At 39.5% G+C, this 27,495-nt stretch overlaps 1 protein-coding gene across 1 annotated transcript in view; it reads right to left on the reverse strand.

The window, feature by feature from the left end:
- The window catches only part of PCDH11X (protocadherin 11 X-linked), a 720,099-nt gene that overhangs the window by 141,851 nt on the left and 550,753 nt on the right, over positions 1-27,495 (reverse strand). The window contains exons 6-7 of the mRNA XM_087727565.1: positions 19,081-19,279; positions 18,556-18,642 (exon numbers count right to left, since the gene is read on the reverse strand). Coding sequence (XP_087583691.1) covers positions 18,556-18,642; positions 19,081-19,279 — 286 coding nt within the window. The remainder of the gene's footprint in view (positions 1-18,555; positions 18,643-19,080; positions 19,280-27,495) is intronic.

Genomic DNA, 27,495 nt, shown 5'->3' on the forward strand with positions numbered 1-27,495 from the left:
AGGGAGCTACTTTGCTTTTAAAACATGGTTCTCCTTTTCTCATCCAAGGAAACACAATATTGAGAGACTTGAGAGACCGCCTGCTGCCAATCACCTCCACTAGACCGATTAGATCCCACAGATTAGGCCTCCTCCGAATTCCATCCGCCGGCCAGTGCCGACTGGCGACTACCCGGAGGAGAGCCTTCTCTGTGGCTGCTCCGACCCTTTGGAACGAACTCCCCGTGGAGATTCGAACCATCACCACCCTCCAGGCCTTCCGCAAAGCCCTTAAAACCTGGCTGTTCTGACAGGCTTGGGGCTAAAGAGCTGTTGCCCCCGTCTCGAATAGTATGACTGTTGTGTGTTTTTTAAATTATGTATTGTTATGTTTCGTTTTTTATTTTTTGTCTCTACCCCCTTTCCCTGATTTGAATTGTGAGCCGCCCTGAGTCCCCTTCGGGGGAAAAGGGCAGCATATAAATATAATAAAATCTAAATCTAAATCTAAATCTCCCTTTTTTAATGTTTCCTACACTATTTCATTCTTCTAGGAGCGGCGTGGGTGCTAACTCCCTACAACAGAATGCCCACCTTCTGAACAACAATCCACTAATAGAAACCTCGATGGGTTTTTCCACGCAACAACCTGCAAATATGAGTTAGAGCAAAACAAACTTAAACTTTGAATCATTTCTTTATTCATAAAGTTGGAATTTTGCTTCTGCTGGTCATTTTCTGCTAGTAAGATTCTGGAGCTCTCAGACGTGTGGAGATTTAGTAGCCAGAGGAGTCCTCCTTCATTTCTCCCTGCTGTGTTTTCCAATTTTGTAAAGAGGAATTTGCCGAGGGGGGGCTTACGTGCCCTCCAACTAACTTTGCCTTGGGCTAGAACGCGCAGTTGGATGGAAGAGCACATAGCTATGGGACCTTGTTCTCTGCTGGCTGGCTGGAGAGAAACAAGAGTTGATATACAGCCTTTTCAGAGGTTGACTGGGCATTCCTGCTACAGTTGAGGAACCCTTAGTATGAAAACACAGCAAATCATTGGGATGTCTTGAATGAAACAATGTCCAGTGCACAGTTTCTCCAGCAGAATAACAGAATTGGAAGGGACCTTAGAGGTCTTCTATTCCAACCCACTACTCAAGCAGGAAACCCTATGCACATTTCAGACAACTTGTCTTAAAAACCTCCCATGCTGGAGCACCCACAACACAAAAAGAAGATGATCATGAAACTAACAGAATATCAGAGTTGGAGGGGATCTTGGAGGTCTTCTAGTCCAACTCCCTGCTCAGGCAGGAAATCCTACAATCATTGTCCAATCTCTTCTTAAAAACGTCCAGAGTTAGAGCACCTACAACTTCTGGAGGCAAGTTGTTCCACTGATTAATTGTTCTAAGTGTCAGAACATTTTTTTTTCTTAATTCTAGATTTGTTTTTTCCTTAATTGGTTTCCACCCATTGCTTCTTGCCCTGCCCTCAGGTGCTACGGAGAATAACTTGACTCCCTCTTCTTTGTGGCAGCCCCCGAGATATCAGAACACTGCTGTCATATCACCCCGAGTCCTTCTTTTCATTAAACTCAACATACCCAATTCCTGGAACTGTTCTTTGTACATATGTTTTTATCCTCCAATCCTCTAATCCACCCCAAAGCATTCCAATGTTGATACCAAATTATCTACTTACAGGGACACCACTTGAAAGATTTGACTTTGACATTTTTGTTGTTGTTGTTGTTGCTATTCCTCCAAACTCTAAAGACTGCAAAACCAGCCTGTGTGTGTGTTTGGGGAGGGGGGGTACTTGTGTGGCGCAACATAAAACACACAATAGCCTGTTACAACCCATTCTGCTTTGGCATTGTTAAGCCTGGATTTCAATCACGGTTTTTGAAGAAAAGCCAGTGACTAAAATCAATCAAACTATTGAGTCCTATTCATCAATTTTTGCTTTATTGGCAGTTTACGCTCAGAAAATTAAGTCTCTGAAAAGAAACCCGAAGGAAGAGAGGGGAAGCTTGTCTTTCTGATAGTTGTGTTGCCAGATATTATCTCAGAGACAAAGACCTGCTTAACACCGGGTCTCCCCCCGCCCGCCCCGTTCGTCTGATTGCAATCTCATTTCGCTTGTCCTTGGTGGTGATGTGTTTGCTTGTGACCTCCAACTTGTTTAAATATTCAGCAGAAAGTTTATGGACTTTCCCATAACCTTGATGAAAAGCCTATTGGGAACCCAAACGCTGAACCAAGAACTTTTGCTTTGCCAAGCAAGGGGAGTGTTTCACACCGATTTCTGCTGGTGATGAACCTTTCTAATCAGCGACTGAAAGAGGCCAAGAGATGGAACAAAGGAATGGAAGAAGAGAAGCTAACACCAGCCCCGTAAAATTGCTTTGGTCTTCTCCAGATGAAAAAGGGATGCCTGCCACACAAATAATTCGCCCAGCGTGATTTCTCTTACATACTGAAAGAAGTTGATATGTAAATAAGGGGCGCCTTAAGAGATACATTCTCAAACAAATTTTCCCCATGCAGTTATTATTTTTTTTTGTTTTTTTCATTTTCTGAACGCAGAACATTTTGGGGGGTTTGTTTGTTTTTGGCAACCACGTCTCTCCTTAAAAGTCAACGAGAAAGAACTGTTGCGTTTCAAGAAGGAGAGGAGGGGAAAGAGAACAAAAGGATATATTCAACAAGCACAATTTCCAAGAGCCTCTGACAGATTCTAAAAATTGCATGTACAGGCAGGGTCAAGGCCGAGGGGCGTAAAATCCACATTTTCATCAAGAGCAACCGTCGGTTGCCAGTTCAAGTGGGGCAAGATTTTCCCCTCTCCTTTGTTACTCCATCTGCTTGGGCCACGATTTCTGCCCACTTCACTGACACATGGAAAGAGAACTGGATTTGTTTATCCAGCCCAATCAGCCTCCATTTTATTTTTGGGAGGAAAATGTGCCAGAGTGTAATTTTTTTTTTTTTTTGCAAAAAGGCACACAGCAGCCATTCATGTTTCAGAATAATGTAATTTCTAAAAGTATTCTGGGAATATAAAATGAGAGTTGCCAGGGGTTGCTGCCAAGGTTAGCGAAGATCTGGACTGCCACGGTCCCAGGCGATCATGGACAGGCAGCAAAACTCTTCCTCTTTGTGGCCATCTAGTCATTGTGGTGGGTTTTGTGGCTAACAACTCCTAGAACTGGCAGAAATCCCTAATCACCTCCTGCATATCAAAGCTATGATTATCCCAGTATTCAGATTTATATGAATATCCTTAGGCACCTGACACTTACTCTGGTATAGGTGTCTCTAAAGAAGAGCTTGGTTAACATGGAATGTTTCGCTGAGATCTTCTAACTTGACGTTAGCTGAATTATGTGTAGTAGACATTCTCAGTGTGTCCTGAGATTGATGCACTGATAATTATCTATTCCAATATATGCCAAGCCAATTGGCTATAATATACTATTTTTATGGGTGTGAGGGTTGGACCATAAGGAAGGCTGAGCACTGAAGAACTGAAGCTTTCAAATTGTGGTGCTGGAGAGAAGACTCTTGAAAGTCCCCCAGACTGCCAAGATCAAATCAGCCGATCCTAAAGGAAATCAACCTCGACTTTCTTTGGAAGGACGGGTGCTGACGCTGAAGCTCAAATCCTTTGGCAACCAATTAAGAAGACAGGATATATTGGGAAAGACCATGAGGTCAGGATAGATAGAAGCAAAAAGAAGGAAAGATGGAAGGAAGAGGAGGAGATGGCTATATATTGTCATCAAAGCAGTGGGCAACAAGTTTGGACAGACTCTAGGGGACAGTGAAAGACAGGGGAATCCGGCATGCTATGGGGTCACAAAGAGCCAGACACAATTTAGTGACTGAACAGCAACAAGCAATGAGAGGACATTGAACATAGATCCTGTTTGTTTACAATAAAAGGAACTGAAAAGCAACATCAGAGGGGGCTTTAGTGTTTTCAAATCCAATTATATAGAATAGAATAGAATAGAATAGAATAGAATAGAATAGAATAGAATAGAATAGAATAGAATAGAATAGAATAGAATAGAATAGGTGGGATGGGATGGGATGGGATGGGATGGGATGGGATGGAATGGAATGGAATGGAATAGAATAGAATAGAATAGAATAGAATAGAATAGAATAGAATAGAATAGAATAGAATAGAATAGAATAGAATAGAATAGAATTCTTTATTGGCCAAGTGTGGTTGGACACCCAAGAAATTTGTCTTGATGCAGATGCTCTCAGTGTACATAAAGTACATGAAGTAAAATACATTCATCAAGAATCATAAGATACAGTACAACACTTTCTGATAGTCATATGTTACTAATAAGCAATCAAATCATACTAGGAACAAATAAAACAATATAAATTGTAAAGATACAAACAACATGGTTATAGACATAAGTGGGAGGAAATAAGTACTAGGAAGTAAGAGAATAATAGTAATAATAATACAGTCTTAGTAAATAATTTGACAGTGTTGTGGGAATTAGTTGTTTAGCAGAGTGATGGCATTGACTCTGATTCAATAAATCAACCAATCTATTCAATTCAGTCAATATAGATTGAGGTACTGAAATACAGGGGCATGATGAGTTCTCCAGGACTCCCATGTTTTTGCTTTCATCCATTACCATGGATGTTTTATTTACTGGGCATCTTTTATTAGTATATTAATTGTTCTAATGACATCTGGATGCATATATGTCAGAAAGATTAATTAGGGTGGGATATTATTTGTTGATTCTACAACCTCCAGACTTTATATTTAATGCTTTGTTAAGATGACGGCATAATATTATAATTTTCTTTTTAGATCAAACTTTTTTTTATGCCTGTGTGTGTTTGTGTGTGTCCATCCATGCACTGTTATCTTCTGGCGATATGTTGAAAAATATTTTTAATACTTTGTTGTATCAACAAAGACTTAATTGCTCCCACTGAGATCCCAGGCCTGTGAAAGCAGACTCATTACCTCATCTTACCTTAACTATTCTTGCAAAGAAAAGATCCACTCATTAAGTTTAGACTTCAGCAACAGGAACAAATTAAAAAGAAAGAAAAGAAATTTCACTACTACACTGATCAGCAAAATTGTTGGCAATTCCAATCAGTAAGCTCATAAGGATTTGCAAAGCAGGTAGATACTTGCCCATGATAACAACCTGAAAATTCAACAATGGGATAAGATTCGTTTCCAAAGTAGGAAACTAACAAGTTTCCTCTTTTCCCAAAGACTTGTCATTCAAAAACTTTTCTAGCAGGGGAAAAAAAAAGAAGAGAGGAACAAATGTTTAATAATGTATCAGAGCCGAGTTGATTATACAGTGTAACAGGTTATCATTATTCATTTATGCGTCTTCAGCCAGGTAAGCTGATGGGGTTTTGACAAGCGACTCCACAATGAAAGTCATATGGAATGTTATGGACGCATTAAACATTAATCAGATTCTACACACTGCAACACACTGACCCAACCTTTTTTCTCCAAGTGTGAGCAATCAAGACAAAGAGGTGATGAAAGTGCTAAAATAAAGAAAGTGTGAAAATCAAAATGTCAAGGGTTTGAAGAGAAGATCCACTTTCCGTCGTCAACTTTTTAGGGACAAAAATGGAACCTGGGATAGACGCGTAGCATGATGTCTGGCATATCTTCTAGATATGCAAATTTATGATCCTAAATTCAGATTTGTATGAATATCCTTAGGCACCTGACACTCTGGTATAGGTGTCTCTTAAGGAGAGCTTGGTTAACATGGCATGTTTCGCTGAGATCTTCTAACTTGACGTTAGCTGAATTATGTGTAGTAGACATTCTCAGTGTGTCCTGAGATTGATGCACTGATAATTATTTATTCCAATACATGCCAAGCCAATTGGCTATAATATACTATTTTTTAATCTTCAAGAATTCTGTAAAGCAGGAATGAGTAAGTTCGGAAATGCTGAAGTCTGGATTTTCTTGGGGATACAGATAAGCTTCATCACGCTAGAGAGGTTTGCTACATAATACCATTAATTTTATTTTCATCAACAATCAGCAGATCGCATAAAATATAATTAAAAGGGAAAAAATTCTGTTCAGCCTTGCATCAACTGTTGTTTTCATTGTGACAACAGAAAAAATTAGATCTGCATTCAGGTGATAGATAATTTCACATCTGTGTGGACAAGATAAAGAGATGACCTTGAAAAGAGTTAATATGTGACAGCAACCATTTTGAAAGCATGTGCTTAGCTCAGAAAATTATAAAAAAGGAAGAGAAAGAATAGAATCAAGAATAGAGTAGAAACTTTATTGTCCCTTTAAGTGTACACTAATCAGCATACATTAAAATGAAAATTTGTTGCTCTCAAAAGATAACTATTATGTGTCCTGTTTGGAAAGTATTGTAACCTGTCACAATGTTTTCCACCTTTTCAAAACTGATCATGTTAAAATAATCCTGAAACAATAGGAAGCTGATCATTAAACTTCAGTGCTTGGCCAACAATGTTTGGCAGTACAAAAATACGGTGATGAGTTGGAAGGGACCTTGGAGGTCTTCTAGTCATACTCCCTATAATGGTCGTCCAATCCCTTCTTAAAATCTTCCAGAATTGGAGCATCCACAACTTCTGAAGGCAAGTTGTTTCACTGATTAACTATTCACAATATCAAGAAATTTCTAATTAGTTCAAGATTGGTTCCCTCCTTGATTAGTTTTCATCCATGGTTTCATGTCTTATCTTCAGGCGCTATAGAAAAAAGGTTGACCCTTCTTTATGGTAACCCCTAAGAAGAAGTCGATCTCATAATAAATTATCACTATATGTTAATTTAAAGATCTGATGAATCTAGGAGAAGGCATAATTTTTATATTCTACTGTGCAGAGGTGGTGGTATTCAGCATGTTCTGACCAGTTCTGGAGAACAGGTAATGGAAATTTTGAGTAGTTCAGAGAACCGGTAAATATCACCTCTGACTGGCCATGCCCCCATCTATTTTCTGCCTCCCGAGTCTCAGTTGATTGGGAGGAAATGGGGATTTTGCAGTATCCTTCCCCTGGAGGGAGGAGGGAATAGAGATTTTACAGTATCCTTTCCCTGCTAAGCCACACCCACCAATCCATGCCACGCCACAAAGCCACACACACAGAACCAGTAGTAAAAAAAAATTTGAATTCCACCACTACTGCTGTGGCTCCTAAGGAAATCACATAAGTGCTTGGAAACAAAGTTGGAAAATGGAGAACTTACTACCATCAGTTGTTGGGATCAGATAAGGCTATGACCTGGAGGAGACACTGATTTTATTGGGAAGCTTAAGAAGCATTTGCTGAACCAGGAAGCAATCTATTTTTTTTTATCCCTCCACTATGCATAATACACAACGCCGGTGCACTCAGGAAAGTCATTTTAGCCGAATGTTCTAACTTTCTGAAATCTTTTTTTTCCTCCCTCTCATCAACTTCCTTCAGAAAAGATTTGCATCTCCAGCTTATTTTTGATACCGCCTCGCTGAGCTCAATAGAGGCCGGGGAAACGAATGAGAATAATACTTAAGATCTTTTCATTTGATCTAAAGCATTTTCTTAAAAATTGCCAATCTAGCTACAAAAAACACTCACACAATGATAACAACCGTCTTTATTCCACAATGGCTGAGAACGAATTAGCTCGGGCAGAAGCCGAAGTTGATTCAATATTGTAATTGCGTCAAATTTCTCTGCTAACCTAAGGTTAAATGCCAACAATAACAATAATAATAATAAAAAATACTTTAAAACAATTTTCACTGATGAAAGAAATACATTAATTTATAAGAGGAGGTTGCGAAGGAAACCGGAAAGAAAAAGGCACATTGCTTTGTCGGTGGAAAGGAACGGCTGCAAACTTTGTAACCTACAATATGGCTTTTTAAATTGCACCAGGATGACTCAGGCTTTAATTTAATCTTTCATTTTTCTTTGTGTAATTAATTCAGATCATCTTTGGCACATTTTTATGTGCAGATGTTTTTGCAGAGGCACAGTAGGAAGTTTCTGCAGTTTATATTTGACTTAGCCAAAAAGAGCAGGCTTTTAAGCTGCATGAAGAGGGAAGAAGGGAGGGGAAGAGTGAGGGAGAGAGGGAAGGAAGGAGGGAGAAAGGGAGAGAGAAAAGGAAAGAAGGAGGGAGGGAGAGAGGGAAAGGTTAGGGTTAGGGTTAGAGAGGAAGAGTGGGAGGGAGCGAAGGAGAGAGGGAGGAAGAGAGGAAGGAAAAAAGAGGGAAAGAGGAAGTGGAGGAAAGAAAGAAGGAAGGAATCAAGCAGGGAAGGAGGGAAGGAGGAAGGGAGAAAAGGAGAGAGGGAGGGAGGAAGAGAGGGAGAAAAGAGGGAAAGAAGGAGAGAGGGAAGGGGAAAGGGAGGAAGAGAGGGAGGGGAGAAAGAAGGAAGGAAGCAGGCAGGGTGGGTAGGAGGAAAGGAAGGAGGGAAGGAGGAAAGGAGAGAGAGAGGGAGGAAAGAAAGAGGGAGGGAGGGTAGGAGGAAGGGACGGAGGGAAGATGGGTTAATTCTAATCATTGATCTTGCTATTGTAAGTAGAACTGCCTTATTTTCTCCATTACTGACCCACGAGTTATATTTCAACTGGAGGAGAAAATTCGTTAAACAAAAAGGAGTGAAATATGGACTGTATTATCTGGACCGTCATTTTCTGGTTATGTTTAAATACGGACTGTTTGAAAGGCACATTTATTATAAGTTAGTATAAATAGCATTTTTCAGTCTATCAATTTTTTCGTAACATAGGAAGAAGCGTGCTATCGTTGCTTACAAATCCTCCCTCTTTGTCTCTGTGCTTGCAGGGCCGACCTTCCTGAAGGTCTTAGGATAAAGGGGCAAAAGGCTTTGGGCAGCTCCCGCAGGTTGGGCCTGTCCTTCATGGAATCAAAGATCAGCCCTGCAAACACACAGACAAACAAAGAGAGAGGATTTGTCGGCAGTGGTCACTGCTTCGTGACCTCGGGACCCCGCAACAGTCATAAATATGAGCCGTCAGTGTCCAAGCATCTGAATTTTGATCACCTGATCACGCAGATGCTACAACAGTATTCAGTAGCCATAATGAGCCAAGATGGCGCAGTGGTTAGGGTGCAGTACTGCAGGCCATTTCAGCTGACTGTTATCTGCAGTTCAGCGGTTCAAATCTCACTGGCTCAAGGTTGATTCAGCCTTCCATCCTTCCGAGGTGGGTGAAATGAGGACCCAGACTGTGGGGGTGATATGCTGACTCTGTAAACTGCTTAGAGAGGGCTGAAAGCTCTATGAAGCGGTATATAAGTCTAACTGCTATTGCTATTGCTATTGCTATTGCTACTATAAGTCAGTGAAGTTATAATTGCAAACGGTCACTTAAAAAAACCCGTTGTAAGTCAAGGATCGCCTGTTCTTCATTCTTTCCCATGAGACCAATCTTCAACGGCAACAGAGGGTCAATGCATTATTTGACAGACGATAATCCTGACCTTTGATATCTCATAATGCCATCTGACTGTGGCAGAAGACACAGCTTTGACAAAAATTCAATATCCCCGCATAGATGAAGTTGTCTACAACTATCTGTTTAGCAAATAATGCCATGCAGTGCTATGGCCCACTGCCTCTTTTGCCAATATCGAGTTTTTGATGAACACTTTATTCCCCTATCATCTGAGACAATATAAACCATCTGAAATTGCGTCCTTTGATATTTGTTCTCCCAGAGCTGGGCCGTTCGGCTATTTTTATCTTTTCCATTTATTTCCCAACACAAACCTTTCACCCTTGATAATCTTTAATACCTCTAAGTTTATTCACAGGCTTCTTCCTCCCTCCAGAAACATTTCAATGCATCTGTTGTTAAGTTTTCGTGCATGACCTTAGAGGCATCCATCAATATATTTCCTTTACCAATAAAGAAACTCAGTTCCTCTCTCTGGTTCGGGCACTGACTTATCTCGCTGGATTTTTCTAACCGTTTTGGTTGCATATCTTAAGTTTTCTTTTTTTTTTTTCCCTAGTCCAAAAATAGAGAACGTTGACCACTTATCTCATTTACTAAAAAAAAAACTTTTGCTTTCAATTCAGATGTATTATTAATTTTCAAAGTTGGTAATAGTTGTTGATTAAGAACTCATCAGTAGCTTGTCCTGATTAGTTGGATGGAAAGGAAGTGGTAAAGGTAAAGGTTCCCCTCGCACTTATATGCTAGCCGTTCCTGACTCTAGGGGGCGGTGCTCATCTCTGTTTCAAAGCCGAAGAGATAGCGCTGGTGAAAGACATCCCCATGGTCATGTGGCCAGCATGGCTAAACACCAAAGGGACACGGAACGCTGTTACCTTCCCACCAAAGGTGGTTCCTATTTTTCTACCTGCATTTTTACATGCTTTCGAACTGCTAGGTTGGCAGAAGCTGGGACAAGTCATGGGAGCTCACTCTGTTGTGTGGCACTAGGGATTCGAACCGCCGAACTGCCAACCTTTCTGATCGACAAGCTCAGCATCTTACCCACTGATCCACCGTGTCCCTTGAAAGGAAGTAGAGATACTTTATTTTTTAAAATAAATAAATTATAGTATTGTATGTCTCTTTCATTTATAACAAATTTGCTCATCCATTTAACTCCAATACAAGCATACATGCAGACATATATCCATATATATATATATATATATATATATATATATATATATATATATATATATATATATATATATGTGTGTGTGTGTGTGTGTGTGTGTGTGTGTGTGTGTGTGTGTGTGTGTGTGTGTGTGTGTGTGTGTGTGTGTGTGTAGGCATACCGGGGGGGGGGGTTGTAACTCTAATAGATACCTTTCACCCTGGCTTGGCTGATAAGGAGTCGAACTCTGTGGCTTAATGGCTAAGACGTCTGCCTAATGCAATACAGCACAGGTTCGATTCCCAGTAAGGGTATGGCTAGCTGATGAGAGCTAAATAGCTTGAAATAGATCTATACTAGTCTCCCTTTATTTATTTATCAGCACAAATAAAACACACACACACACACACACGCAACACTCAAGTAATTTCCAATTTTGGGCTAAGTAAATTAAGTTTCAATTACTACAATCAGGATAATATATTTGGAGAATGGTACAATCTATTCTAATTTATTTACTTTTTTTTTAAAGAATGTTTGCTGTATTATGATATAAATGCTTTCCCTAATAAATTATTGCAAGGATAATTGAGAGTGAAGACAGGGAATGAAGTAACAGAAGAGGAACAGAAAAGGAAGGAAGGATAGAAGGAAGGAAGGCAGAAAGAATGGATGGATGGATGGATGGATGGATATAGACAGACAAACAGACAAATGATAGGAGAAAGATCCAAGGAATATAGAAATATATCTTACACTGCCTACAAATATTTAAAACATAAAACAGAAAATGAAACAAATCTTTTAAGAGTTAAATTTTCTATTTAAAATGGTGCATACTGGTTTGTAATGAAGTCCAGGAGAAGAATATTTCAAAAGATTTTAAGTCTCTCCTGCAAATAACTGTCAAAATTCAAGACATTGGTTCTATTTTTTTGCATTTCTGACATGAAGGTGGCCAATTTTGGCTTTCCTTTCCTGCAACCTTGTTTTAATCTAATATTTATGATATTGTGTTTCTGAAGTTTAAGAACTTTGCTTCATCCTTAACAAAAATAAATGAAAGTATATTTTTTTCCCAATGCACACTGGCCTGATTCAACAGATACAACTAACTTGAGTATACTGAACACCATTATATATGTGTTTATAAATATGGGCTATACAACTGTGAAAATGAAGAAACTTTTCGGGATGGGCGTAAAGTGGTGATGTAACACAATGCCACAATAATGGCTCTATTCAATTCCCCCACATCTATGTACTAAAAGAACACCAGCACACAATTGCCTTGATGGACCCATCTGTCGATTCTCTTTCTCTTCATATTCATTAAATATGAAGAGACTTTGTAAATGAAAAAATAATAATGTGGGTTTCGATGAGAACCATGAAAGAAAATCCTTTCCATACCTATTGGGTAATCTGGCCTTTGCACAAACTGAAATTAGTTGTTTCAAGCTATACAAAGTATTGTATTTTTGCAATATTTTTACCTAGGTGACCAGTCAGTATGCTTCAAGACCAATCCAGAAAGAAAAAGAAAGAAAGAAAGAAAGAAAGAAAGAAAGAAAGAAAGAAAGAAAGAAAGAAAGAAAGAAAGAAAGAATATATTTATTTATTTATATATCCTGTTCCTTTTCAAAGGAGAGGTGTTCCTCTGAGATTGTGTGTGTGTGTGTGTGTGTGTGTGTGTGTGTGTGTGTATCTATATTTATATGTGTCTGTCTGTCTATCTATCAGTCATCTATCTATCATCTATCTGCCTGCCTGCCTGCCTGCCTGCCTGCCTGCCTGCCTGCCTGCCTGCCTGCCTGCCTGCCTGCCTGCCTGCAGTACATACCAGAGGTGGTATTCAGCCAGTTCTGACTGAGAACCGGTAGTGGAAATTTTGAGTAGTTCAGAGACCCGGCAAATAGGCTGGCCCCGCCCCTGCTGCCTCCCAGCTGATCTTCTTTTGTTGTCCTGAACAGGAGAACGAAGCTGGAAAGCAGGTTAGTGCGGTGGGGAGGGAATGGGGATTTTGCAGCATCCTTCCCTTGCAATGCCCACAAAGCCACACCACACCCACAAAGCCAGGCCCACAGAAGCGGTTGTAAAAAAAATTGAATCCCAACACTGATACACACACACACACACAGAACACATCGTATTGAACCTGTTCTCTTACTCTAGATCAGAATATCTGCTGAAAGAGCACTTAATTATGTCAGTTACACATTCACCTCCATGCAACGGGATTTGTAATTTTAGACGTCCTTATGTCCTTCTTGAAATATCCTCTTCTGCAAGAGTCAATTTCATGTGTAGTGAGATCTTTAATGAACCCATTAGCGCTGGAAGATAATGGTTGAGATTACTTATTAGCCTTCTTTATTGGACTGGCTCATTTGCTTAATTTTAGAGGCACTAAGAAGCCCTATGTTTAAATATAGGACCGTACAAAAATATCTGCTGACAGGTAATAAAGGAAACACCAAAACCACCTTCAACCTCTCATCCAAGAGAGGTTGAAGGTGGGTTCAATAGGGACCTACACAACACTTTCCGTAATGGAACTTAACACATATTAGGTGCAACACGTACATGAGTTAAGTTGCCCTTTGGGGGAACACAGTAGTTGTAACTGTGAGAAGGATCTTGGAGCCCTAGTGGACAACCATTTAAATAGGAGCCAGCTGTGTGCAGCAGCTGCCAAAAATGCCAACACAGTTCTAGGCTGCATCAAGATCACATGAAATGTTAATACACTTTATAATGCCTTGGTAAGGTCACACTTGAAATACTGCATCCAGTTTTGGTTGCCGCAATGTAAAAAAGATATTGAGACTCTAGAAAGAGTGCAGAGAAGAGCAACAAAGATTATTAGGGGACTGGAGACTAAAACATACAAAGAACGGAACTTTGCTGGAATTGGGTATGTCCAATTTAATGAAAAGAAGGACGAGGAGAGACATGATAGCAGTGTTCCAATATCTCAGGGGTTGCCACAAAGAAAAGGGAGTCAAACTATTCTCCAAGGCACCTGAGGGCAGAACAAGAAGCAATGGGTGGAAACTAATCAAGGAGAGAGGCAACTTAGAACTGAGGAGGAATTTCCTGACAGTTAGAACAATTAATCAGTGGAACAGAAGTTGCCTCCAGAAGTTGTGAATGCCCCAACACTGGAAGTCTTTAAGAAGTTGTTGGATAGCCATTTGTCTGGAAGGATATAGGGTTTCCTGCCTAGGCAGGGGGTTGGACTAGAAGACCTCCAAGGTCCCTTCCAACTCTGCTATTGCATTGTATAAGGCCACAAAAATGCAGGCTATTTTAATGTCAACCCAGAAGAAGGTTTTTTTTTCTTTTCATTTTATTTCTCTCGTCTTCTGAATGAGCAGGTGCAAGTTGATGAGGGGGAAAAAAAACCACATGTCAAAAGAAGCTACCAGCCTGTCTTCTGAACCCGACAAATTGTGGAAAAGACAGCAAAGATATCAACCTCCTAAAAACATGATTTTTTTTCTCTTTTTAATCTCCAAAGATGAGCAAGGGAAAAAAAAAAGAGGGAAGCCTGGAATAAAACAGAGAGGAAGGTGAGGCAGGGCCAAGAGGAGAAAACCAGAAGGTCATAAAAAAGGATTGCCTCATTGCCTCATAAATAATAGAAATATCAGTGTCCTACAAACTTCTTTTTATGGTGTAGGCAGCCAGCTTTTTGGAAAAAAAATAAGAAAAGAAAAGAAACAGAAGCAAAGTTCATTGTGAAGAGAAGGACTGCCCTATTCTCTGTGGGCAAAGACAGTTATTTATTGCCTGTGACACATTCCAGGCCTTGGTGTCACCAAGCTTTCGATTGGCCGAGTCACGTGGCTGCCATTTTCAAACACAATTGACAAGATAAGAGCTTGCTGCGCTTCGAGCTAGCAAGACCTCTTTCTCTTATAAAACCTGCATCGTATCTAATCTAAATGGGATTGATGGTGGCCAAGATAAGATCACCTCCCAAATGGCCCACACACACATACACACACACACACAAAAAAAAAAATCCCTCTATCATCTTCTTTTACTTTTCAGCATAAAAAAAGAACTTCATTTAACAAAGTTTGTTTGAAACATGTGTGCGGTTGCCCATCTTAAGGCATAACAACGCCTTAAAAGAACTAAGCCATCTTCAGTCTGACATAAAATTATCTGGTACAATGTCCTACCTTTCAATGGTTACTTCAGCTTCAACCACAATAATGCACAAGCACACAGTAGATACAAACTCAAGGTAAACTGCTCCAAACTTAATTGCAGAAAATGAGACTTCAGCAACAGAGTGGTCAACGCCTGGAATGCTCTACCTGACTCTGTGGTTTCTTCCCCAAACCCCCACAACTTTAACCTTAGACTGTCTACTGTTGATCTCACCCCATTCCTAAGAGGTCTGTAAGGGGCGTGCATAAGCGCACCTATCGTCCCTGTCCTAATGTTTCTTTTTATTCGTATCCATTTCATGTATTCAAAGTCATGTTTATGCTTATATCTGTTATCTAATACATGCTTGACGAAATTAACAAACAAACAAACAAATAATTTGGAACTTCTTATCCGAATGACTGCTCATTTTGACTTGTGGATTATTTAATCCATTTGCAAATGATTCTCCCCTCCTACAGGCTTCAGGTGATGTTTAAATGTCATAAATCTCAACTGCAGTAAAATTATGAGGAGATGCCTGAAGGAACAATTACAAAACTCTAAAAAACCCAGGAGAACCAAACCATCCTCGATATGGAATGCAAATTCTTGAATGTGGAAGATGCTCGGGGTTAAGACGATGGCAGAATTTTCTCGTATTCTTTCCAGATGACCGATCTGGGTTTGCATGAATTCTCGTCCGGTTTGATTAGGGGTAGGGAGCAGGATTCAGTATTTTGAACTTTGGCCTGGGATAAACTGGAATTGATCCAAGAAAATAAATCTACAATATATAACCCATAAGACGCCCAGTTCTTGGAAGTCTGACCACAGCATTTTCCAACTGGCTGAAGTTTCAGATTACTTTCAAAGTCATAGAGGCTTCAAATGCATTCATGATTAATGGCAATAGCATTTAGACTTGTGTACCACTCCACAGTGCTTATACAGCCTTCTCTAGGTTGTTTATAGAGTCAGCATATTGCCCCCAACAATCTGGGTCCTCATTTTACTGTCCTCAGAAGGATGGAAGGCTGAGTCAACCTTGAGCCGGTGAGAATCGAGCTAGCTTGCAATACTTCATTCTCACCACTGCACCACCACAGCTCTTGAGTCACATGAACACATGGTAAATATGGTCAATGGAAGGAACAAGCCTTTCCTTAAAACCACAGAACTTCCCAGTCTTGATTCCCGGGTTGAAATGCTCTGACATCTGCTACCGGCTCGCTTCATTCACGCATGTGTGCCAAATGTGCACCTTGTGCGCATGCACAACAAATGCACACTCTGTCTGTATGTGCACCACAGGCGCTGATCATTGGAACTACAAGTTCGACCAAACTGATAGTAAAAAATGCTACCAGTTGGAGCAAACCAGTAGTTCCGACAATCGTGCGACACAGCTGATTGTTGTACAGCTGATCGCCGGAACTATTGGTTCGCTTGAACCGGTAGCATTTTTTTTTACTACCGGTTTGGTTCCAACAATCAGCTGCGCCAAGCAATTTAGAAATCACATGGCACAGCTGATTGTTGCACAGCTGATTGTCAGAACTGCAGTTCGCCTGAACCGGTAGCATTTTTTTACTACCGGTTTGGTTCCAACAATCAGCTGTGCCAAGCAATTTAGAAATAATGCGGCACAGCTGATTGTCGTAAACCTGATCGGCGGAACTACCGGTTTGCCCGAACTGGTAGCAGTTTTCACTTCCAAATCAGTAGCATTTCACCCCTGCTTGATTCCCAGCGATCACTACTTGCACCATTTCTAGAAGCAGCTTTAGTTCATAGGCAGTTATATATTTAATTCATTCCTGTATCATTTTACTTATCTTTTGGTTGAATTTCTACCTATAGATGCAGAGGGCGCTGAGCTGCACAGCTGTATAACAGCGCATAAAGACAGCAGCAGTAGATTTTTATTGGAGATGTTGCAAATGTAAGGGCAGCAACATATAATGTTTAAGTGAGCAACAGATCTTTAGTTATGGAAATAAAGCTGACAGATGAACCAAAAAAAAAACAATTGTGGAACTCTGTTGTATACTGCTGGGGGGGGGGAACCCATGGGTGAGACAGTTCTCACATTAGCATGATCGTGACTATATTTTATAATTATTGTGCCCTGCTTATCATTTACCAAGAAAATTGTTGAACATTGCAAATAGAGGAATCTGGATGAGCCTTTGATATGATTGAGTAGATCGTTTACATTCTTAGAAGGATCTGGGAGCATACATCTGGACTTAAATATTTTGCAGAGGAAAAGAACATAATGCTGGCTCAAAGTGTGAATTGAACATCTGTGACAATCTATATTTATGAAGTTTATCTGCTTTTTCTAACACCGCATAACCGCTTCTTAATTTTCCCCCTGTAAAAAGAATGACGGATGCTTGTATCTGATAGGATCCACTTCCTAAAGGCTTAAGGTGTCATGTTCTCTAGACATGATGATACATTATCATTCTGACTCTCCAAAAGACCCACTAATTTAAAATGGGAATGTTCAGCCCACCCTATGATCCTTTGATCTTCACTCATTCCCACCCCTTTTTTAATTCAAATATCTGAGTAATGAGTACCCTAGAAGTGATGTATGGAACATTCACCGTAGTTGTCCCTAAAAGGTTGGCTTTTGTCAAAGCTTGTAGTGAAGTGTTCAGCCATTACATTCTCTCACCTATGTGTAGGCTAATTATTTTAAATGTAGAAGATCAATCACGTAGTAGTGTCTTGGTAAGATTAATTGCTCCATCTCTGCAAATTAATTTTTAGCATGCCACTTTGAAGGTGGTGGGGACCAGTACAGCTAAGGAACTGTACCAAGACAGAATATATATAGTTATCCTTCAAAAGAAAAGCATGTCCTTACTAAAGTTTTATGTTTTCTGTAACAGCATTTGCCATTTGATTATATAAATAACCAGTGGTGGGTTGCTAATAATTTTACTACCAGTTCGGGCATGTGCAGAACCCTCTGAGTAGGTGGGTGGAGCCTCCCGCCGCCACTCCTACAGGTTCGCCCAATTCGGGCCGAACCGGGAGCAACCCACCTCTGTAAAGAACATATAAAGAACAGTTGCTGGAACTGGGTATGTCTAGTTTCATGAAAAGAAGGACTAGAGGAGACCTGATAGCAGTCTTCCACTGTCTTGAGAGACCGCCTACTGCCAATTACTTCCACTAGGCCAATAAGATCCCATAGACTAGGCCTCCTCCGAATTCCATCAGCCGGTCAATGTCGACTGGCAACTACCCGGAGGAGAGCCTTCTCGGTGGCTGCTCCGACCCTATGGAACGAACTCCCCGTGGAGATTCGTACCCTCCAAACCCGCGTAGCCCTTAAAACCTGGCTGTCCCGACAGGCCTGGGGCTAAAGACTTCAACCCCACCCGAATAGTATGACTGTTGTGCTTTTTAACGATGTATTGTCTTTATGTGTATAACTTGTTTTGTACTTCTCTCCCCCTGAATTGTGAGCCGCCCTGAGTCCCCTCAGGGAAAAGGGCGGCATACAAATAAAGCTAAAATCAAAATCAAATCAAAATCAAAGTTTTATAATGTAAGAAGTGAAGTATGGGTTGTCTGGAACAATGAGAATTTGAAAACACATCATATACAAATTATTTCATCCAATCCATAAGTATTAAAAATGCAGGTTTGAAGCATTAGCTACATTCAAGTCATCGCCATCATCATCATCATCATCATCATCATCATCATCATCATCACTCAAGTGGGGTATCATACCTTTGTCAACTTTGCTGCAATTTTTAGGTTCTTCAAATGCCCAGTCAAACTGGAAAGTCTGCCTTTGTATTCTGCCCAACAATGTAACTGAAATTAAAATAGAACCACTCAAGGCCAGGCTCTGTGCAAACGTTACTCTCTTCTTGACCCTACAAGCTCCATTGCTCCTGATTCTTATTTCCTATTCTTATTAATTTTTGGTCCCCTCCCCAGATCAGCATGGTACGCTTTAAAATTTACCGGTTGCCAAGGTTTTAGCCTTCCCCCATTTCCAAACAGAAGTGAACATTTGGTTCCATCACCTGACTCTCAAAATAACCCCAAGCAAGCAACAGGAAAAATAATTTAAGCAGAAAGGCAACTAGAAAAACAAACAAACCATCGATCTTGACCTTCTACTTACCTGAACTTTTTGGGTTGCTTTCCGTTAAAGATCATTTCTCTTGCCTTAAGTCCTTCTCAAGCCAGACTTTTTTTCCCTGGAGGGTTTCAAAGCAAATATTGACCAAAATACAATCAACTTACTGGACTCCGGATCTGAATTTCCATCTCCCTCTGTCCGACTGTTGGGTGAGGTCTGCTCATAGTACTCCTCTTGAGGGAAACCCAGTGGCAAAGGGTGGGTCATACTGGTGTTACTGCTGGGCTCGTGGTCTCCAAGCCCGCTGTCACTGCAGCTTTCTTGGGACCCATCGGGGAGGTGAAATGTAACTCGGCGCTGGGACTGCAGAAAGGAAGAAAACCAGAGTTCCAACCAGGTTCCCAAGGAATTGGCAAGTCCTCCCAACACCTGGAATGTAGTATTTTAATGATAGGAGTTCTCTACTTACAACCATCCATTTAGTGACCCTTTGAAAACCCTGTTAGACCTGTTATGATGCTCCAGGTGTCCATTGCATAGAGGTGGTTCTTGTTTTGCAACCATTTGTTGGGTTTTTTTTTACACTATACATAATAATTCTAATAATTCTAATAATTCTAATAATTCTAATAATTCTAATAATTCTAATAATTCTAATAATTCTAATAATTCTAATAATTCTAATAATTCTAATAATTCTAATAATTCTAATAATTCTAATAATTCTAATAATTCTAATAATTCTAATAATTCTAATAATTCTAATTCTATTTCTAATAATTCTAATTCTAATAATTCTTTCTAATTCTAATAATTCTAATTCTTTCTAATTCTAATAATTCTAATTCTAATTCTAATTCTAATTCTAATTCTTCTAATTCCAATTCTAATTCTAATTATTTTAATTCCAATTCCAATTCTAATTATTCTAATTCCAATTCTAATTCTAATTATTCTAATTCCAATTCCAATTCTAATTATTCTAATTCCAATTCTAATTCTAATTATTCTAATTCCAATTTCAATTCTAATTATTCTAATTCTATCTCCAACATCTGATGATGGATATGGCACAAGAAGAAGAAGAAGAAGAATTCAAATTCTAAAATTCTAATTCTAATTTGCTTAGTGACCATTTGAAACTACAACGGCACTCCAAATGTATCCTCACAGTTGGCCAATAAAGAATTCTAATTCTAATTATAATTATAATTATAATTCTAATCACCAATGTCTGATGACAGATATGGCACAAGAAAAAGAATAATTCAAATTCTAAAATTCTAATTCATTTAGTGACCATTTGAAACTATTACAGCACTCAAAATGTGTCCTCACACTTATGACCATCTCAGCATCTTCATGGTCACGTGATTAAAATTCGGGCGCTTGGCAACCGGAATGAATTTATGACAGTTGCAGCATCCTGGGGTCATGTGATCACTATTTATAACCTTCCTAGCTAGCTTCTGATAAGCAAAGTCAACGAGGGAAAGTCCGATTCACTTAATGACTGTATGATTCACTTAACAATTTATTTATTTATTTATTTATTAGACTTATATACCGCTTCATAGGGATTTCAGCCCTCTCTAAGCGGTTTACAGATTTTTAGCAAATTGAGTCAGCAAATTGCCCCCACAGTCTGGGTCCTCATTTCACCCACCTCGGAAGGATGGAAGGCTGAGTCAACCTTGAGCCGGTGACATTTGAACCGCTGAACTGCAGATAACAGTCAGCTGAAGTGGCCTGCAGTACTGCACCCTAACCACTGCACCACCTCGGCTCTTTACAATCATAGTGGTTCATGGTTCGGCATTTCAACTATGTCAGAAAATTTCATCAAATGGGGCCCACCCCATTTAACGATTGTCTTGCGTCTCAATAGAAATGTTAGGCTCAGTTGCGGTTGTAAGTTGAGGACTACCTATACTTATGACCAGTTTGGGGTGTGTGTGTTTATCCTCTTATACACATTAGTTTTAATTGTTCTGTGAAACAGGTGAAGAATGGTATGTGCATGATATGAGAGTCAGAGAATCTAATTAAGAAAATATTAGAATGCGCAGAAATGGATAGATTAACACTCAGTATTAAGGATAAAGAAAAAACTGAGTATATTTTTGATATGGGATGTATTTTATCAATGGCCAGACAAAGAAACAGAATTAGAAAGGAGGAGACATAAAAAGGGGAAATATTAATGTGGAGCGTTCTTAAAGAAGATGTTTGTTGTTAAAGAAGTATTGTTGTTATTATATTATTATATTATCAATATTATTGTGATGAATACTACAACAAATATGTGGATTATGATTGTTTAAAAATAACTGTACCCAGATCACACACTGTTTGATGGAAATTGAATATTATATAAATAGAATAAATAAAACAAGAAAGAAATGTGGTTGTAAGTTGAGAACTACCTATACTTATGGCCAGTTTTTGGGGTGTCTATCCTCTTACACACAGTAGTTTTAATTGTTCTGTGAAGAACAGTTTATGCATGTGATATACAAGTCAGTTTTGTGTGTGAAAGGTTTATTTTTTTAAAGAAATATTATATTGTGTACGAGGTAGATCAACCAGTCTTATTTTCAAATGCAATAGCTATCTAAAACTCTTCTTTGGAAAAGTCTCCAGGTATTATTTTAGATTTGACATGTTAAATAATGCAGGTAATGTAAACATCCTTTTCAAAATGGAATTGATTGAAGGGTATTTGCATTTAAAAGGCACAAAATTATAGTCAGACAATTTCAATCTATCTAACACAATGCCAATGTTTAAGAATTTAGTAGTTGAGGAGCTTAGAAAAATATATAGAAGAATGATAATATTTAAGACCTGTTTTCCCAACCTAAAAGTTATTTTAAATACTTTTATTGATAGAACAAATTTTCTTCCCAGAATTTTTTTTTTTAAAAAATACCCTGTTGTGCAGTTATCCAAAAACAAAAAACAAAAAACCTTTTAAACTTTATGTGGAGTAAAAGGTTAGTAAATTAAATTACTCTGAATAATATATTAAATGTTCAAGTGTTCCAAATAAAGTATTATTTGAACAAGGGTAACAATAAAATGTATTTTCATTAAAGTGTGAAATGTTCTTCGATTCATTTCATATTATTACAAGTTCTTTACTGCAATACAAAAAGGGGGGGAAAGGTATTGTTTTTATTATGCCCTTATAGTAATTATACTTAATTTAAGAAAATTCACTTTCAGTCAAAAGTATAAAAGCAAATCTGAAACATTTTCTACGCCTATCAGGGCTCAGAGACATGGGGCATTGCCTAAATTTAGCACAAGGTCATTTATCACAAAGCACTAGTTATGTTCCTGACTAATTTAGGACCACATTTGAGGATTATATAATTATTTTACAAATGAGGGTTGAAAAAGTCATCACAAAATCATTCATCAATATACAAATACTATTTTTTCCCATAGACCTAAGATTTCAAACTAAGATATGAAGGTAAGCTTTCACCTTTATTATAACAATGCTGTTCTAAATTAATGGTAATATTTAAAATAAGTATTGCTTGCTGAACATACTTACTAAGCAATTTCTTATTATCTTCAGAACTAATTTGAATAGACCTCACCAATTTTTTCCCAAGTATTCCTCTTCTTCTCTGTTATCAAGCCACCCATGAAATATCTGTGGATGAAAACCTGGGTTTTCTCTTCTTAGACCAATAGAACTATATTTAATTCTCAATGGGCTAATGAGTAGACTTTCAAGGTCAAATTTGTGTAGACTTTCAAGGTCATGTTTTACTCACATTAGCAACAAAAATCAGAACATCAAATATAAGCTGGGTGGATACGACCTCATAGATGACCCCCCCACTCTGTCAAGGACCTAGGAGTACTCATCTCAAATGAACTAAGCCCCAGAGCTCATTGTAAAAGTATTGCCAACAAGGCATTAAGAGTTGTTAACCTAGTTTCGCGAAGCTTCTTCTCCAGTAACATTGTATTGCTAACTAGGGCATACAAAACCTTTGCCAGACCAATTCTCAAATACAGCCCATCTGCCTGGAATCCACACTGTATATCAGACATTAACACAATTGAACGAGTCCAGGGGTATTTCACGAGAAGAGTACTCCAATCCTCTACTCACAATAGAATACCTTATGCCACCAGGCTTGAAATTTTGGGCTTGGACAACCTAGAACTATACCACCTATGGTCTGAGCTAAGCATAGTACACAAAATTGTCTGCTACCTCTCAATGACTACTTCAGCTTCAATTGCAATAATACACGGGCAAACAATAGATACAAATTCAAGATAAACCACTCCAAACTCAATTGCAGAAAATATGACTTCAGCAACAGAGTGGTCAACGCCTGGACTGCACTACCTGACTCTATTGTTATATGCTCAAACCCCCATGATTTTAACCTTAAACTGTCTCTCATTGACCTCACCCCACTCCTAAGAGGTCTGTAAGGGGGCGTGCATAAGTGCATCAGCGTGCCTACCGTCCCTATCCTACTGTCCCTATTTATTTGTACCCATTTCCTGTGTTCGTGTCCATGTTTATACTTCTACCTGTTATTTTTGTACATGTTTGACAAACTAACTAACTAACTAAATACATAAATATTTGAGTAGACCATCAAGGCCATATTTGAGTAAGATTTAAGATTTAAGATTTAGTTTATTTGTATGCTGCCCTTCTCCGGGAGGGACTCAGGGTGGCGAACAACTCAAAAGGGGAAAAGTTGATACAAACACAATACACGTAATTAAAATACACAAGAGTCATACAGCCATACAAGTCGAGAGGGGAGGGGAACTCATCAACCCCAGGCCTGCCGGCACAGCCAGGTTTTCGCGGCTTTCCGGAAGGCCTGGAGAAAGGTGAGGGTCCGAATCTCCGCGGGGAGTTCATTCCAAAGGGCCGGAGTTGCTACAGAGAAGGGCCTCCCCCGGGTGGTAGCCAGATGGCATTGGCTGGTAGACGGAACCCGGAGGAGGCCGACCCTGTGCAATCTAACGGGTCTATGGGAGGTAATTGGCAGCAGGTGGTCTCTCAAGTACCCAGGTCCAATACCATAAAGGGCTTTATAAGTTACGAGTAGGCTTTCAAGGACATATCTGATTGTCATTCAGACAACTTTGCGTAATGGTGGCCCATTCATGGTCTAGCTAAACCCATGAGATTGCGCATAGAATTCTAACTGACCTCATTCATTGGACCTGCTTGTTCCAAGAGAGTCAGAGACTCCAGGTGTCCAAATATTCCCTCTCTTTTGCAACCACCAATCTCAGATCCTTAAATGCCCCGCGGCCTCAGTTCACCGTAAGCTTTCTTGACACCTCCTTTCCAATTGCCTGCTCTTCTCTTCCATGTTGCCAGAAAACTGTAAAGAAGCGAGCGTCATTTCTCATGGCTGGGTAGACACGAGAAATAAAAAGAAGCTTTCAGCCGGTGTGCGTTGGGTGGAATAAAAACAAGAAATCTGGGTCACGCAAACTCGAAAAGTTTATCTATATGTCACCTTGCTGTTTTCAAAATAGCTCGGGAAAGTTTATCCTCCTCTCTCACCCCCCAAAAAAAGTTACATCCTTTTCTGTGTCAATTTAAGATTTGGAACCGGTTATTCTCCCCCCTCCAACCCTCCCCTTAACTAAAGTTTTGTAAAAACACAAATTCTCTCGAAAGAGGAGAGAAGTCATGCCAATTTTCCCATCTTGAATCTTAAAAGGCATAGCTCTTTAAAAAGAGAGTCACTTTTGACATTGGCTATTCTTCAACATGCTTAATTAACTCCAAGAAATGCTTGACATGAGATGCACTGATGCTCAGTGGCTTTTACCCCTGCTGCCCTATTTCTTTATGAGATGGGAAGGAGGAGGAGAAGGAGAAGAAATCATTAATGCAATAAGAAAATAAACGGCATATGGTTCCTATTTGCATCGTCTTTTTTATCGGGATTATTTGAAATTCAGCATTATCATTATTATTTGAAAAAAAGGCCGGCGAGATCTGAAGGTGCCCTGTTCACCTGGGGATGGGTTGTCGGAGGCACTGAATGTCGAGAAGTTTCTCCTTTCTTGTACTTTTCTCATTTTCCCTGTACTTAGCACATCTGAAAATCAAGCCCTGAGCAGTCACATCATTTCCAATACGCTCTTTCTTCTTTCCTCCAAATCTCATCTTCCCACAGAAAAAAGTACTCAGGGGGAGGAGGGGGAAAAAGAACAAGGAGAAGTTGTGAGATTTCAGTGCTTGTTTCTAAATAAGAAGTTAAGTACAATTCTTCCTTGGGGATTTCAACTTCTTTAGGAAATTTTCTAACAGCTCCTGTTAATTGCTGGGTGGCGCAGTGGGTTTGTTGGCTGGAAAACCGGTGGCCCAGGTTAGAGACCCAAGCACCACATAATGAGGTGAGCTCCCGTCCTTGCCCCAGCTGCTGCCAACCCAGCATCTGGGGCAATGTGAGTAGATCAATAGGTAGGGTTCCTACCGGTTCGCACTAGCTCGGTGGAACTGGTAGTGGAAATGGCGACTGAGTCTCCAAACCAGTAGGGAAGATATACTCATCACGCCCCCGAATCACATTCATATTTCTGGAAAGCATTGGTGAATTTGTAGTAACATTCATTGTTGTATCTTTGAGCATCATGGTGGCCTAGCGGTGAAGCTAATTGCCTCCCATCCAGAAGGTTGAGAGTTCAATCCTAGGTAGCGGCAGAAGTTTCTCTTTCCCCAGGCGCAAAGAAAAAAAAAAGTCAAACTGTGAACTCCATGTGGCATCAGGAAGGGCATCTGGCCAGTAAATTCTCAGCTCCATCCAGTCACCCTAACTCTACCCTGAATTAGTTGCGGGATGAGAGTTGTTAAAAGGGGAGTATTCACTGTTGTATCTTTGAGGTTTGCAAAATTCTCACGCTCCTCCAATATATTTCAGCAATTTTTTTAAAAAAAAGTTTTTTAAAAAACCACCTGTAAAATATTTTATCCAGTCAGAAGATTGTTGTGGTGTCTTTCTTTGGGAAACTGATCAAAGGTGACTTTAAATTATTTGTTCGACAAACCCAAAAGGATTACCTCCCAATCATTCTAATTCTCTTTCAAGCCATAAAAGATAACAAGTTTGATGTGTTAATCATTTCCCCCCCTCAGAACAACATCTCTGAATTAAACTATCATCATTCACCCTTATCAACAGCACAAAAGAACTGAAATAAAAGAAGAGACATTAAAAAAAAAGAGGAGGAAAATCTTGCCATATTCAAAATGTCACGGATATCTAATTTAACTTTTGAAAGCCAGTTATTGTATGCTAATTAGGAATTGAAATGAGGCTTAAAAGCAGAATTAAATAATTAATGCCTCTGCAATATGTTACGTCGATACACAACTAAACTGGTGCCTGGTTTATAGACTGAAGTTCTCGTGACCCGTCAAAAGCGCGGACGACAAAAGCGCGATCGACAAAATCGCGCCTTTGACGTCATCACAGCGCGACGAAAAAGATCGAAAAATTCAAATAAAAATTAATAAAAATTAAATTAAAGCAAGCCGATTCACATAAAGGTAAGGGTTAGGGTTAGGGTTAGGGTTAGGGTTAGGGTAAGGGTTAGGGTTAGCTTTAGAGCGTTAGCGTTAGCGTTAGGGTTAGGATAAGGGTTAGCGTTACGTTTTTCGTTACTTTAACGGTTAGGTTTAGGGTTAGGTTTAGGGTTAGGTTAAGAGTTAGGGTTAGGGTTAGGTTTAGGGTTAGGTTTGGGGGGGTTAGGGGAAGGTTTTAGCTTTATTTTTACATTTTTTCGATCTTTTTCGTCGCGCTGTGATGACGTCACAGCGCGCTTTTGTCGAGCGCGATTTTGTCCTACGCGCTTTTGTGGTGGAACCGAAGTTCTAACATCAAATAGATGTGTCTATGTCACTTCCCTGGTGCAGTTGACAACGCCAACAGAAACGTGGTTCAAATTATTTTAGTTTACATCTTTGTTTTAAGTCATTTTTATCCGATTCCTTTATTTTCTGGCCGGGGGGCAGTTTAAGAATGGTTTGCATAAGCCTGATTCAACTTTCCTGAACCCTTTGTTTTCTCCAGGTTTTTGCGGTGGTATCTACCAGAATTTCAAGCCGACATACAGTTTATTAAAACAAGACAAAGATCAAAGACAGATACATTTTAATTGTGTATAAAAGGCTACACCAACATTCGGATACTATACATGGAGAAAGGAATTCCATAATTTGGACACCACTACAATAAAATCCCCCCCCTCCAGTCTAATTTTCATACATAGAGAAATTAAGATGTTTATGAAGCCAGATCCACATGGACAGTGGGAGCCCTTAAAATTGTCCCGAGAAAAGCAGATTGAAAGGAAGGAGACACGTATGATTTAAGAAGCATTTTTTTGTTGGCAACTCTGAAAGTGAAGACAGATGTCCTAAAACTTGCAGAACAGCTGAATGTGCAAGTAGTCAGGCTGCCCTTATTTATCATGGCCAGTCCTATTTTCTGCTCCTTGTCTTTAATAAATCACAGTTCTTAGTTCTGCCTTTTGGTGATGCCTTATTCAAATCTCACAGCTTG

This window comes from Thamnophis sirtalis, unplaced genomic scaffold (assembly GCF_051295495.1).
Source record: "Thamnophis sirtalis isolate CommonGarterSnake01/CBP01778 unplaced genomic scaffold, rThaSir2_p1.2 scaffold_13, whole genome shotgun sequence".
Classification (NCBI taxonomy): Eukaryota; Metazoa; Chordata; class Lepidosauria; order Squamata; family Natricidae; genus Thamnophis; species Thamnophis sirtalis.